This window comes from Elephantulus edwardii, unplaced genomic scaffold, assembly GCF_000299155.1.
Source record: "Elephantulus edwardii isolate Elephantulus edwardi_28Jun2011 unplaced genomic scaffold, EleEdw1.0 scaffold00132, whole genome shotgun sequence".
Lineage (NCBI taxonomy): Eukaryota > Metazoa > Chordata > Mammalia > Macroscelidea > Macroscelididae > Elephantulus > Elephantulus edwardii.
The window spans coordinates 1,435,826-1,449,411 of NW_006399882.1; the positions used below are offsets into that span (position 1 = coordinate 1,435,826).

The window sequence follows — 13,586 nt, forward strand, 5'->3', positions numbered from 1 at the left end:
ATGGGTTCAATAATGTATACTGCATTGAAGCAGATGAGGTAGAGAACTGTTTAAAAGGGATATGTGGAGGTATTTTTGTCATGACAGGAGTCCAGAACGAAGGCTGTGTAGTGGAGTGGACCTGGGGGAGGGTTTATAAAACAATGCAAGAATTTTTCTTTTACTTTCTCAAGAGGGTAGTGTACTACGGGGGAAGGCTTGGGAGGGGAGAAAAGTGCAACAATGAATGAATGGGGGAAAAAAAAGATTTACAGCCTTAGGTAGGGGAGATTGCTGTTGTTACATGCCATCTAGTTGAGTATGACGCATGGTGACCCTCTGAACAACACATTTAAACCCTGTCCTATCCTGCACTGTTCTTACAACCAAGAAAAGCCAGCAGCCCAGACCGACTTTCTAACTCATAGGGTTGCTATGAGTCAAATCGACTGGACAGCAGCAACCAAGCCCACTGCAGAGTCAGATCAGATTCCCGGTCATTTGTCATCCTGCTTCCAAGGCTTAAACCTTAAAAAAAACCTTCTTCATCTTTCTCCCATAAAGTGGCTGATGAATTTGAACTGCTAAACTTTCTGTCTGTAGCTCAACATGTAATCAACTACATTTTTATTTCACTATCCAGAAAGGAAGGGTTATCTTGTAGCTCTTTTCTGGTTCATCTAAATCAATGGACTGGGGGTGATTCTAGCCTCTAGAGAGAGAACTGGTTGTGCCTGGAGATAGTTTTGGTTGTTACAACAGAGGGAAGGCCTGGGATGCTGTTCAACATCCTTCAACACACAAACTGATACTCATTAACTCATTAACGAAGAATTATCTAACCCAAAATGTTAATAGCTCTGAAAGTGAGAAGCATGACCCTAAATGTGTTTTAAAATGGAAGGTTGTGACCTATATGTAATCCCACTGCTCCCCATAGTAATTGTGAAAAAGGTAATAAAATACATTGGGCTGCATCACTGGTGGCAAGAGTAAATAACAGTTGATAAAAAGTTTCACTTTCTGTGCATGCATGTGTGCATGGGGGGTGGGCAGAGAGCTAGTGCTCAGTCCCAATGTACAATGTATTTCTTATTGTGAGTTGTGGACAATTAAGTTTCAAAGACCCTGATATAGCCAAGAAGACCTCTAGTCTTACTGTGCTGTTGGGGCCACTAGAATTTTGTTAAAATGCAGACTCTGAGCATTGGGTTGAGGCTCAGGTTTTGCATGTTAACATCTTCTTGTTGCTACTAATTCTCATAGTCCAGGGTCCATAATTTGAGTAGCAAAGACTAAACACTTTGAATTAATTTACTGAAAAAAGAAAATGCATTTATTGCTTTAAATTAATTCATTGAAAAAGAAAAAGAGCAACAATGACTCTGGGTCTGGATAGAAAGTCGTCTAACAGCCTGTACCAGACCTGGCCGGGAGAGAAAAGGGTTACTTGGTTAATTACTGGAGAGTATCTGAAGACTTAGTACATCTAGTCTTTTGCAACACAATGTGACACTATTTGTTCCACAAAATGTGTCTTGGCTACTCTGTGTGTGCCTGAATGTGTGGTGTGTATGAGTCTATCACTTTCTGCCTCCATGCCACAGTCTGTCATAAGAAAATAAGAACCCTTTTCTAAGACACAAAGTATTGAGTGGGTCATGTTAGCAAGAATACAGTGACCTTCATGTAACAGAGCAATCAGCCTGGCTTCTTAGAATGATTAATGGAACATTCTCCTTTGGAAAAGAAAACAAATTAACTGTCTCCACCAAATGTCCCCTGGAACACAGAAAGCTGTTCTGATAAAGACACTTAAGAATATCCTTCAAGCTCTAGGGAAAATTCAAGACTGATTTTACAAAATGGTTCCATGAAATAAGTATTTCCAACTATGGCTTAGGAAGGAACTCAATCACTAGATGAGAAAAGAACTATGTGAAGACATGGCCATGGAATTGGAAATTCATGGAGATGATACTAACAATCAAAATCACAAGTTTGACCCAAAATCTCTTCATGTGCCCTTAACTTTTCTATCACAGGACTGCTGAGACCTTGAACCACCAGACTTGAAGAGAAGCATTCCCATATTCATATGGAATAGAATGGAATGACAATACCCAAAACTCAAAAAAGTGAAGGAATAAAATATCATTTACTTGTTTTGTCAAGACCATGGGATAAGAGAGAATTCCTACTGAATAAGGTTGCTGTAGGACTTGAGACACATCAGAACACCTTTCCCCTCATCTCCTCTCACTTTAACAGTGCTTGCTGTCTACTATCTCAAAGCTACAAAACTTTTATTACTACAGCCTTATCCCTTTGGCTAAATATTCTGTTTAAAGTACAGAAGTCCCCCAAAAGGCAATATTTTAAGCCTTCTTTGCCTTAATAGGAGAGGAATAGAAATTTCTTTCAAAAGCAGGCTTGGATGGTTGGTGGTAGAGAAGTCACAAAGACATTGGGTTTTTCAGGGAGTTTGAAGGCTAAAGGTTACGAAGATGATTATGGATTGTTTCATAACTCCCATTTAAGGACTTGAACCTGAATTTAACTTCCAAGAACCCAAACAGAGCTTAGAATGATACTGGATATAGGGGTTTCTGTTAGCTAATGCCATCTAGCAATGATATATGTATATATGCATACACATATACAAAGATCCACAATGGATCTTCAGTTTGTTGTACTGTGGTAACCTTCATGTTTATGTGATGCTAGAAGCTACACCAACAAAACTTCAAATACCAGTAGGGTCAGAGAAACTACAGTCAGCTCAATGGTAACTAACAACAGACATAGTGAAGCCTGTGAGAGCTGAGACTCTCAGTCTTTGCTAGCTTGTAATCTTAACCACTTTTCTTTCATGCTCAATAAGTGAAAAATATTTAAGTTTTCCTTCTCTTTTAGGTTTCTGCCTTAAGCAGATTTTGCTATTGCAGTTTTTACGTAAGATATTTCATAAGATATATGAAATAGGTAGTATTACAAACACTATATACATGTTCTTGTTATGTGCCATTGAGTTGCTTGTGACTCACAGCGACCCTCTGTACAATAGCTCTGAACCCTGCTCTATTTTATGCCAACCTTATTGTTTCTGACATACCTACTCCTATTACCCCAGACACTGAGTCAATCCATTTCATTGAGGATCTTCCTCTCTTGTGTTGTCTCTCCATGATGTCCCTCTTCAAGAGCTGGTCCCTCCTTGCAATATGCCCAAAGTATGTCAGACAAAGTGTCAGAATCCTTGCCTCCAAGGAGCAGCCTGGTTTTACCCTCTCCAGGACAAATCTGTTTGTTTTCCTAGCAGTCCACGGTATATTCAACACACTTCTCCAGCACCACAGCTCAAAGGCATCAATTCTCTTAGTTATTGTGCAGCTTTCTGATGCATAGCACACAATTGCGAAGATCATGGCACAGATCAGGCACATCTTAGTCTCCAGACTGACATCAGTGCTCTTCAGTACTCTGGGGGCTATGTCCCTGATAGAAGACTTTCCCACTGAAATTAATCTTTTGATTTCCTGACACACACATATATACATATACATATACATATACACATACATATACATAAAATATTAATTTACAAAGCAATGTGAGAGGCATGGTCTACCACATTCTTGCTTCTCCCCAACATTGTGTCCTTTAGTCTTGTTTCAATGCATGGTTCAAGACATGACTTACCTGTAGGACTTTGGGGCTCAAAATAGGTGAAAGGATAGTCTCTCTTCTGTGAACTGTCCCTCAGGCAGGGTGTGGACTATAACCTACATAAGTGCTCAGATCCTAAAGACTTTCCTACAAAACTGGGGAGCATGGTCTTTAGATTCATAATTGAGGATGGCAGAAACAAGGTCACAGTTCAATTAAAATTGATCTGAAAAGAATAAAAAAGCTCAGCTTCAGACTGTTTTGGAGGATTTAATTTCAGATGAATAGTTTCAGGAAGAAATCTCTGTCAAATTAATAAAGAAACCTACCTAACAGTTGGAGCTCTGGTGGCCTAGTGGGTAAGGAGTCGCACTGCCCACCCCAAGGTAAGCAGTTAGAATCCACCAGCTGTCCCATGTGAGAAAGATGGACAATCTCTTCCCACATGATTTACAGCTTCTAAAATCTACTGCAGGGTCAGTCATGAGTAGGTTCAAATTTGACAGTGCATAACCACCACCATGATCTAATGGTATGTGCGGTGTGAACTTTTATGTTCAAGAATTCATCCAAAGCAGCTATAGTTACCAATGAAATACTCTATCATGAACCTCAGAGCTCCTTATCCTCAAATAGCTGTGCCTTAGCACATGAAATAAAACCACTATGGGTTTTCTCATGGCCAACTTATATCCTGATCTCCATGAAATTTTTGCTTTTAATGCTTTTTTTAAAAAAAAAAAACCTAGCCCAGAAATTATTCTGAATTATGGAAAACAGCTTTTTTTTCTTTTAAAGCCCTGGTTGAATTCTGCTAAGTTACTAATTATGTTTAAAAGAATGACTTGTTTGAATTCAGCTAAATTTGTTTTTCCTCTCCAAATCAGTTCTACGTTTTGATAGTAAAATATCCCTCCAGTTCAGAAGACATTGGCCTACTAGGCCCTTTAACAATTGTGGATCTCATAAAAAAGGGCTAGTCCTGGTTGAAAAGAAATTTAAGGGACAGCATAGCCAGATTCAAGGTGCAATCCTGCACAAATCAATGGCAGAAAGAGGCATTTGGGGCAAGTGGGGAATTCTGAAGATGGCTAGGGTGCACTGGTGGCCTAGGGTTAAGAACCTGTGCTGAAATCCCAAAGGTTAACAGTTTGAATCCATTGGTTGCTGTGTGGGGAAAAAAGATGGGCACTCCTCCTATGTGACTTACAGACTTTGAACACCTGCTGGAGGGTCAGCTATGAGTCTGTTCTGACTCAATAGTATGTTAGATGGACATTTATTGACTTGGAAAATGAAGATCATTGACTTAAAAAAGGCAAAAAAGCAGTATTCAAAAGATGACCTTATTTTGATAAAAGGTATATACTCTCTCAATGTATATACTCTCACTACTGTGGAGCCAAAACTGATTCACAGTTGACCCTCTATGGCTATAAACTGCACAGGAGGAGACTGCCCATCCTTCTCCCCAAGGTCCATGGTGGCTCGGAATCCCCAGTGGTATGGCCTTTGGTTCAGCAGCACATTCCACAAAGATTATGGTTTACCAGAACTCCCTCAGTGTATATAACTATGCAGAAAAAGAGCCAAAAGAATAAACAGGCAAGAACTTCTGGCTGGTGAGACCATTTTTTCATTTTCTTTAGCTGTATTTTCAAAATTTCTATACTGTTCATCCACCGTCTCTGTTATAGTAAAAGGTATTAATTCCTTAGCGCCCTTGAAACAAAACCTCCTTAAGTTCTCAAGGTCAAATCTGATTTATTTGCCCAAGGACTGCGGCTTTGTTGAGAGAATATGGCTGGGCTTTCAAAATTCACCTGAAAGAGCAAATATTTCTGTGAGACGATGAGGATGATGAAAAAAGACTTGAATTCTTAGCAAGGCCAGTCCAGTTATTAAACTCGTTAATCATCCTGGTAACCCAAAGAAGTAGATTTTCTTGTAGATGAGAAAATGAAGGTTCAGAGAGGCTAAGAAACAAGGCTGTTAAAATGTGGCAAAACCAGAATCCCTACTCTTGTCTAGCTGACTTAAAAGTCCAAGTTTTGACCATTTCTTTCCTCTATTTCTGGAATGTGTGCTTTAGCAAAAGCTTAGCCAACAAAAGCAGCAGGATGCTATAAATCGAGTAAATTCTAGGCAAGCTTGGGGTTCACATCTTAAAGTAGTATAGAATGGAGAACCTTAAGCCAGATACTGCATTTTGCTTAATATGAAGAAAGAACTGGGGGGAAAACCCCAACCATTTCCATTCCAATAATGAAGATGATGATGAATGATGATGGCCAACACTTACCAAGTGCTTCCTCAGAGCCAACGCTGCAGATGCAAATGGCATTCTCCCCTCATAGCAACTCCACGAGAAAAGTTCTTCTCATCATCACCCTGTCTTACAGATGAACAGCTGGGGCTGAGAGGTCATAAACACCTTGTGCAAGGTCCCGGGGGGGGGGGGGGGGGTGTGTTGTGTTGGTAATGAGCAGGGCTGAGGTTTGAAGGCTGTGGCCACGAGACCCGTGGTCACTACATAGTTAACACATATCTGGGGCACTCAGGCCTGGGTACTGCACCTAAAGGAGTTGTTTTACTTTCTCAGTGTCTCGTGTACCACATGCTTTGATTTCCTTGAATTGGCTCCCAGAGCTGCACCTGACTGCCTTGGTGAAGCCTGTACTTCTCCCCTCTTTGTAAGTTTAGAGGTAGTTCGCTCACCTGAACAGCCGATGCTGTGCATTAGGGCTATAAGGTGATGTGGTCCTGTGGCTCCTGGTCAGGACTTACTTCCTGGAGCAGGGTGACTCCTGCTTTGATTACTGTATCTTCACATGTATAGCGCTTTTATAATTGAATAAGGTTATTAAAACAAGGTGTTCTGTGGTCCCCTATAGAAGTGTGGTTGAATATATTTTAACAAGCAGAGGCTTCATTTTTCAAATTACCCTTTTAAAGGGAAATATTAACACTCAATTACTGTGCTGACACATAAAGTAGACAAATAAACAGTTTGATAATGAAAGAGCAGAGGAAAATCTGTGACAGGCAAAGACTCCCGAGCAGCAGCCCCATCTGAAGCCGCCAGCGCTGTCTGATTAAGTTCTTAGGAGGCAGTTTGGTGTGGGGCCCTTTCCTGATCTGATAACTGCCAGGGAGAAGCCAAATGCAAAGTCAATCTGCAGATACTTAATCCCCCAGAAGGCAGATTAAGTGTATAATTGACCTATATAATCCATGTATCATCTCTCGTCCAATGTTCCCCGGGCCTGGTTCGCAATGACACAGGGCCTGAAGAAAGCGATCGTGGATGAGGCTTTATGGCCAACGTGGATTCCGTCCAAGTTCGAGATGGCTTTTTAATCACTCATCTCCGAGCCTGTGAGGTTTAAGCAGATGAATTCACCCTAAGCACATCTCTTTTAATCCCGATTTTCTCCTCAGTCTGTGTCTTCAAGAAGTACAAGGAGGGAAGAAAATAAATTAATTTTTGTTTAGACCTCGGAATCTTAGGTGCTTCTCTTGATGATCTGATCTCTAATTTCAAAAAGCGTGTTTTTGTTTTGGGGAAGATGTTGAATTAATCACCCGAGAAGGGGGGAAAGCCATCTGCATGATTATGGATACTCCAGCTTGAAATCACTGCCTTCAAGTTATTCCTTGAGCTGGTGTTTTCCTCCTTAACTCCTGCTTTAGAAATAGGAAGATTATTTCATATCAGTGTTTTATATTTCTTGTCAAAGTCGGTGATAGTAATATTCAAGGAGGTCAAGCTTCTACTTCAGGCCTACAGCAATCTGATTTCCTTCTAAACAGTTAACAGCTTAAATAAAATGTAAATTCATTACTATTTCATGGAGTACTTTCCTGCTTTAAGAGTCTAGCTCTTTCATTTCAAAATATTAAAGTGATATTTTGCAGGAACTGACTATAGTTTATGATTGTATTTAATTTTTTCTTAAGAAAAAAAGGCAGCAATGTCGATTAAAAAAATATACAGCTACCTTGTGAAAGAGTAGAAGAAGCTGTCTGAGGATTCTTTTCTGATGGCACTTTATTTTAGAGGGTTTCTTTCCCCCTTAGGGGCCTTATCAAATAAGCTGCTTGAATTCTATAGAAATGCTACACAAACAAATCATATCACTAAACAGAGAAACTGCCACTGTATTAAAAAAGAAAATACCCAGTTAGGCAACTTTCTGTCCAAATGTATTTCTTAAAAAAAACACTGGAGAATGTTATTAAAAAAAATAATCAGTAAGGATGAATTTGTAAAGGCTGCTCTTAAGTTACATAATAAAAGAGATAAAAAATGCAGAATATCAAAATAGAGCCCCAAATGCTATGCTGATAATCTCCCACAAGCATCCACTTCCAGCCAAAAGTACGATGACAAAGCAGAGAGAGAACTGGATCAGGGAGCAGAGAGGAAGGAGCCTCAGTTAAAACAGAAGATGTCCTGATTAAGTGACCAGTTGTTAGTCCAAATACCCTCTAACACAAACAAACACTGATGCCATCCAGCCTTTTCTACAAGGGCAAACTCAAAAGGTGGAGGGGTGGTGGTGGTGGAAAAAGGACATATCAGGTAAATAAAACGGAGATGAGGAATACAGCTGAAAACAACTCTGAGAACATGCCTTGGAATGACAGATGCCTGCCCGAAGGAATGATAAACCAGCGAATGACACAACAGTCAGAATCAACAACCCACAAACAGCAAACAATCTCAGAGATATATATCTTTCTCTCCATTCAAAATGCTAATTTTCTATTATTCATTTTTGCCATTTATCAAAATGCAACAATTTGGAAGAGAAACCTTTCAGATCAACAAATCTTTCTCAACCGGGTTCTGCCAATTGTTTAGAAATGTACCCAGGACCACTAATCATTAAGGAGTGGGGTTTAAAGATGAAGTTTGTAGCAGGAAGACATATAAAGGTGGTAGGTTTCACAGCCCTTTCTTATTTATTATTCCTATTCCCGCGCTGAACTCAGTGGCTACAGTAACCTTGCAGAGCATATATGCTAAGAAATAAACACCATGCTTGAGGAAACAGAAGCTGCAAATAATCAAACATGTTGGTAATCTGATGTTTTGCTGCTAGATTATAGAAAAACAGTAAGTACTGAATTAAATTACTGAGGCTGCATGGTAATGAAGCTTCGAGAAGCTCTGAGTTTCTTAAATGACAAATGTTTTAAATCCATGACAGATTCAGTAACTTTTTTTGCACTTCATCAGTTAGGTTGCCTAGCACCAATATTCTGTAAATTAGGGGAGCAGGTTATGTGGAAAGAAAGTAAGTGAATGGCAAAGAAATTCATTATGTGTAAGTAAATCCCTGAAGATTTTTTTCTTCCTAAAGGTTTGGGGGTGATGTGCCCAGAATGACTGGCTGTAACTAAGACTCAGTTGGGAAAATGTAACTGGAATGGAATGAGACTAAACCTTGGGGTTTCCAGGATAGTACTAATTTTAGGCAGGTCAGTGTCATTCAGTACGGAACCGGCAATACATACGAATTGCAGAAGGCTCTACACATAATTTGCTTTCTGAAAAAACATATTCTTAGTTACCTTTATTAATTCACTTTGAAGGCTGGAGAGCTTGTTTGCCTGTGTTCTTCAGCAGTCCAGCAAATCTAGTTTTACCATCTGTACTAGCCAAAGCTAAACTCTTCTTTTGAAACAAAAACACAATTGCACTTTGCCTTAAAAAGAGCCATAGTCTGGGGCAATTGCTTTGCTGTCTTCCATTTAGTTCAGAAAATAAAAATTCCCCCTCCCTCCGTTACTTCTAATTGAAAAAGAAAATAGGGAAGGGTGGTTCTTTGTCAATGAAGTGGCAGATCAAACGTCAAATTCAGTACTAGACGTTTTCAAGTTGCGCAGAGAGCACAAGGCTCTTCGCACACACGCTTGTGGAGAAACAGGCACGCGCACGCACGCCTACGCACACACGCACGGGCACGCACACACAATACTGAGCGTTGGGAAATACTGATTTTTTTTTTTTAAAGGCAACCTAGACATTGAAAAGGACAATCCACAGGCTTCTTACAATTTTGTGGTTAGGAATTTAACTCGGCAGAGATGAGTAGCGTCCACGCTCACACGCTCACCTCCCAGCCGAGGGTGCGGCCTGTGGGTTTTCAATGCCTATTGGATGGGTGATTGTGCCCCGAACATTCTAGGCTCTGAACCCCCATAAAGGCAGGCATGCAGAGAAGGGGGAGGGCCCGCTGGTGAGCTTTATGCATGTATGAGGCATTCTCAGTGGATGTGGGTCATGCTAGAAGATGTACACAGGAAGATTATTTGATTCTAATTCATGCCACTTGATATAATGTGATAAAACATTTGACATGAGAGATAAGTTCCATTTTCATCAGAGGGAGAGAGGACGGGTGGGAATTTTAAAAAAAAGTACGGAGGGTTTTTCTCCGAGAAAAGGTGAGGTGGAGCGGAGCAAGGGGTCTGGAGCACAGACAGGGGAATGATCAGGAGGGGAGACAGGAAGGCGCCTTTTCCACACACACGCGCGCGCGCGCACACACACACACACACACACACGGAAAGCAAATGAGCTGGAAGACAAAGCATAGAAAAGTCAGAAGCTGCACAAACCTAAAGCGGTGCCAACAATGAGCTCAGTTAGCGATGGAACGAAAACAACAACAAAAAACTCGATGGAAATTGCTGAACACAATCACAGGAAAAATATAGAAACACGGATTCCATAGTCGACCAAAACATTCATGTTTGGGCTGGCACTAAAAATACAGAAACCTGGACAGGAGGGGCTCGTACTGCACGAGACGGAAGAACGCTGCACGGTGAGAGCCACAGAGACACGCGCCTGCGTCCATGCACCCTGGCCGCGTCTACACCCGCAGAGGCCTGCTACCCGGAAGCAAAACCTGGCTAAATGGGAGCCACTTCCTCTGCTTCGGCCTGAAAGAGACAGGCAGTCTGAGGCCGAAGCAGAGTCCTTTCTTGTCTTTCGCCTCAGCGGCTTGCTTTTGGCAATGCAGATGTTGTCGTGGTGGAAATAAGGTTGCTTGAGACTGAGCAACCCCCAGATGTTTGGAAATACACATCTATGTGTCACAGCCCAGTGCCCTCTGCTCCTTAGACACTGGCTCCTTTCCCTGATCTTCAGGTAGGAGGGCTGCAGGACCAGGTGTGGCATCAAGGCTGGGGCACCCCAGGCCTGAGGATTTTGAATCTTCCAGGCACAGAAGCATCTTGGAAGCGGCGATAAGGGGACATTGACTGCACATCTGCACGCCACACCTGGTCTCTGAGAGAGGGTGTGGCCTCAAGAGGGGCCAAACTTCCAGGCCAAGAAGGTCTCTGCAGTTGGAGAAAGCGGGTCTGTGTAGACTCCAGCCTGCTCCCCGGGGGGCTGCGTGCTCCGAGGAATCACACAGAGGGGGACCAAGACACAGCCACGTCAGAGTGGGGTCCAACAGACACGACAGAGAAGGGCCCGAGGCGGAGGGAGAGGAAGAGATTTCGCTTGAATCGGGACCAATCCATTTCTCAAAATGTGACTTATCCTCCTGTCTCTTATTTTGTCACATTTTGGAGGGTCTCCTCCTTGGACTTCAAGGAGGAGAAGGCATTTACTTACATCAAATAACCTTTCTATATACATCTCCTCATTGACCTTATCACGCAGGACATCCTGAGAGTGGCGGACAAAAGTCACGTAGGCATCGGCCACGTCCATCCCGGGTTTCTGCAAAGAAACAGGAAAATGGAATTTCAGACAGCGACTCTTCCTTCGTCTTTCACATATTTCAGCCCCTTTCCCCGCTCCAAATTCCCGACTGCTTTCATTGGATCACCTTTGCAGCCCCTTGTTCGTTATCATTCACAACTTGTGCTGGTAGGAATTGATGTTAGAACTCCCTGCTCTTTCTAGAAAGCAAGCTTGGCTAAAAATGATGTCAGAATTGTAGCTTCTTAGAGATTATTTTTCTACTATGATTTTGCATGTGTGTGTGTGTGTGTGGTAGAAAAAAGTTCAGTGGGTAAATCTTCACTGGATACCCCAGAGATAGTCTTCAACTTTCCTTTAGATTGAAACCCCAATTAAAGAATTCAAAAATACTCAGTTTTCTACCATCCTTCCTGTATCATTAGAAAAAGGTGACAGCCATCCCAATCCCTTTTCATCGTTAAAAAAAAAATTGAGAAAGTGCTAAATAAAAATACCACATTTCAGTCTATGCCCCCTCCTACCCAAATCACTTAAAAAAATTTTTTTTGAGAGGGGGCTTGGTTAAATCCAGGCATGTAGTGAGGATTTGCTAATCCATTTACTTAAGAGGCATTACATTTGGCTATTTGTCTTTGTGTCTTCATACAAGGGTTAAGGAGAGAGAGAGAAGACAGAGAGAAAGAGAAGAGGAGAGGAGAGAGGAGGAGGGCGGAGAGAGAGAGAGAGAGAGAATTTTTAAATAAATTAGATTTTCTGTAAAGGCAAGCAGGTGATTCATCCAGTAGTTAGAAACAATTTATTGCAAGAAAAAAAACCAACCCCAACTACCACCACCAAACTCTTAGAATGCCTACTGCTTGAGATGTCACAATCAAAGTTATCTCCAAAGAAACCTATTAAAACACTGTAATATGGGTCATTAGGAGAGCTGCCACAAACCCCTTAAATTTCCACAGTAGATATGTACATTTGCTAATAACTAAAAAAGATGAGTTTTCATTACTGTGATTTACCTTAGATCACAAAGTATCATTTTTCTGCAAGACATGACTGTCAGGCACTGCAAATTGAAGTTAGTTAACACTTCTGTGTAATTTCCAGGGTGAAAATGAGGAGGGTTTGGAAACAGTAGGACTATATATAATTTTTTTTCCCTGATACAAAGCAAACAATTATCAAGCAAAGGGCCAATGCTTGGCCCCTGGGTTGCTAGTAACATTTCTTAACACCTGCTAAAACAATGACAAGGTATTAATTTGAAAAACAATGAGGACAACCCAAAGCCACAGTAGTCAAATGTTACACTTTCAAGCAATTTTCCAGGAATGGATTGAGCAGGCTCCATGATGGTCCTATAATTGTTGCAGTTTTCTGAGACAGAAACATAGCGGTTTGCCAATGAGATGTAAGGGAGAGCTATCAGTTCTAAACTGGCACCTCTCCTTCTCTCCCTTTGGCAGCCCCACATCAAAGTGCATTCTCAGGAGGGTGGGGGACCCCTGCCTGGTGAGGACTCGAGAAACTTGTTATTATTGTTTCCATTTCTTCCCTGGTGATGTCTGTGGCAGATAAGGGCTTTTCTGGGTACTTGTAGCCATTTTAGAGCTAAGATCCAAAGGCAAATTTGTCAGACCTATTAGTAACCCACACATTAACATAGTGGTTATTTTCACTACTCTATTTCTTCCCCCAATTTTAGCTAACTGTCCTCAAAGGGACCTTAATGTCATTTAATGGTTTATTTCAACAGGTAGTTAAGGAACTCTAGTAGTTCTCTTTGTACTCTTAGTTTTCTTTAAAGTGCTTATCCACAGAATACCTTGTGTAATCTCTTTATTTGTAGGAAAGCCGGTGGTGTAGCGATTGGAGTGTCCAAGCTGCTAACATAAATGTGGGCAGTTCGAGCCTGCTAGCTGCTATGTGGGAGAAAGGTGAGGCAGTGTGCTTCCCTAAAGGCTTCTAACCCTGGATTATCCTGTGGGTCAGTTCTACAGGGTCACTGGAGGTTGGGATTGACTTGATATCAGTGGTTATGGCTTTCCCTCCCATCAGAACATAATCTTTCATGAATGTAAGGGCTTCGTTTTGTCTACTTTCTGTTGCATGCTTAGTACAAAGGATGGTGCTTGGCACATATTCAGTATTTGCTGAGTGAATGAATGAATGAATCCATAAGCAAATGAGTAAATGCCCACTTCCCATCTCT

General features: G+C 41.4%; 1 protein-coding gene across 1 annotated transcript in view; it reads right to left on the bottom strand.

Annotated features, from left to right (window-relative positions):
* The window catches only part of CADPS (Ca++-dependent secretion activator), a 560,788-nt gene that overhangs the window by 37,284 nt on the left and 509,918 nt on the right, over nt 1-13,586 (bottom strand). The window contains exon 27 of the mRNA XM_006893865.1: nt 11,288-11,395. Within this exon, the coding sequence (XP_006893927.1) occupies nt 11,288-11,395 (108 nt within the window). The remainder of the gene's footprint in view (nt 1-11,287; nt 11,396-13,586) is intronic.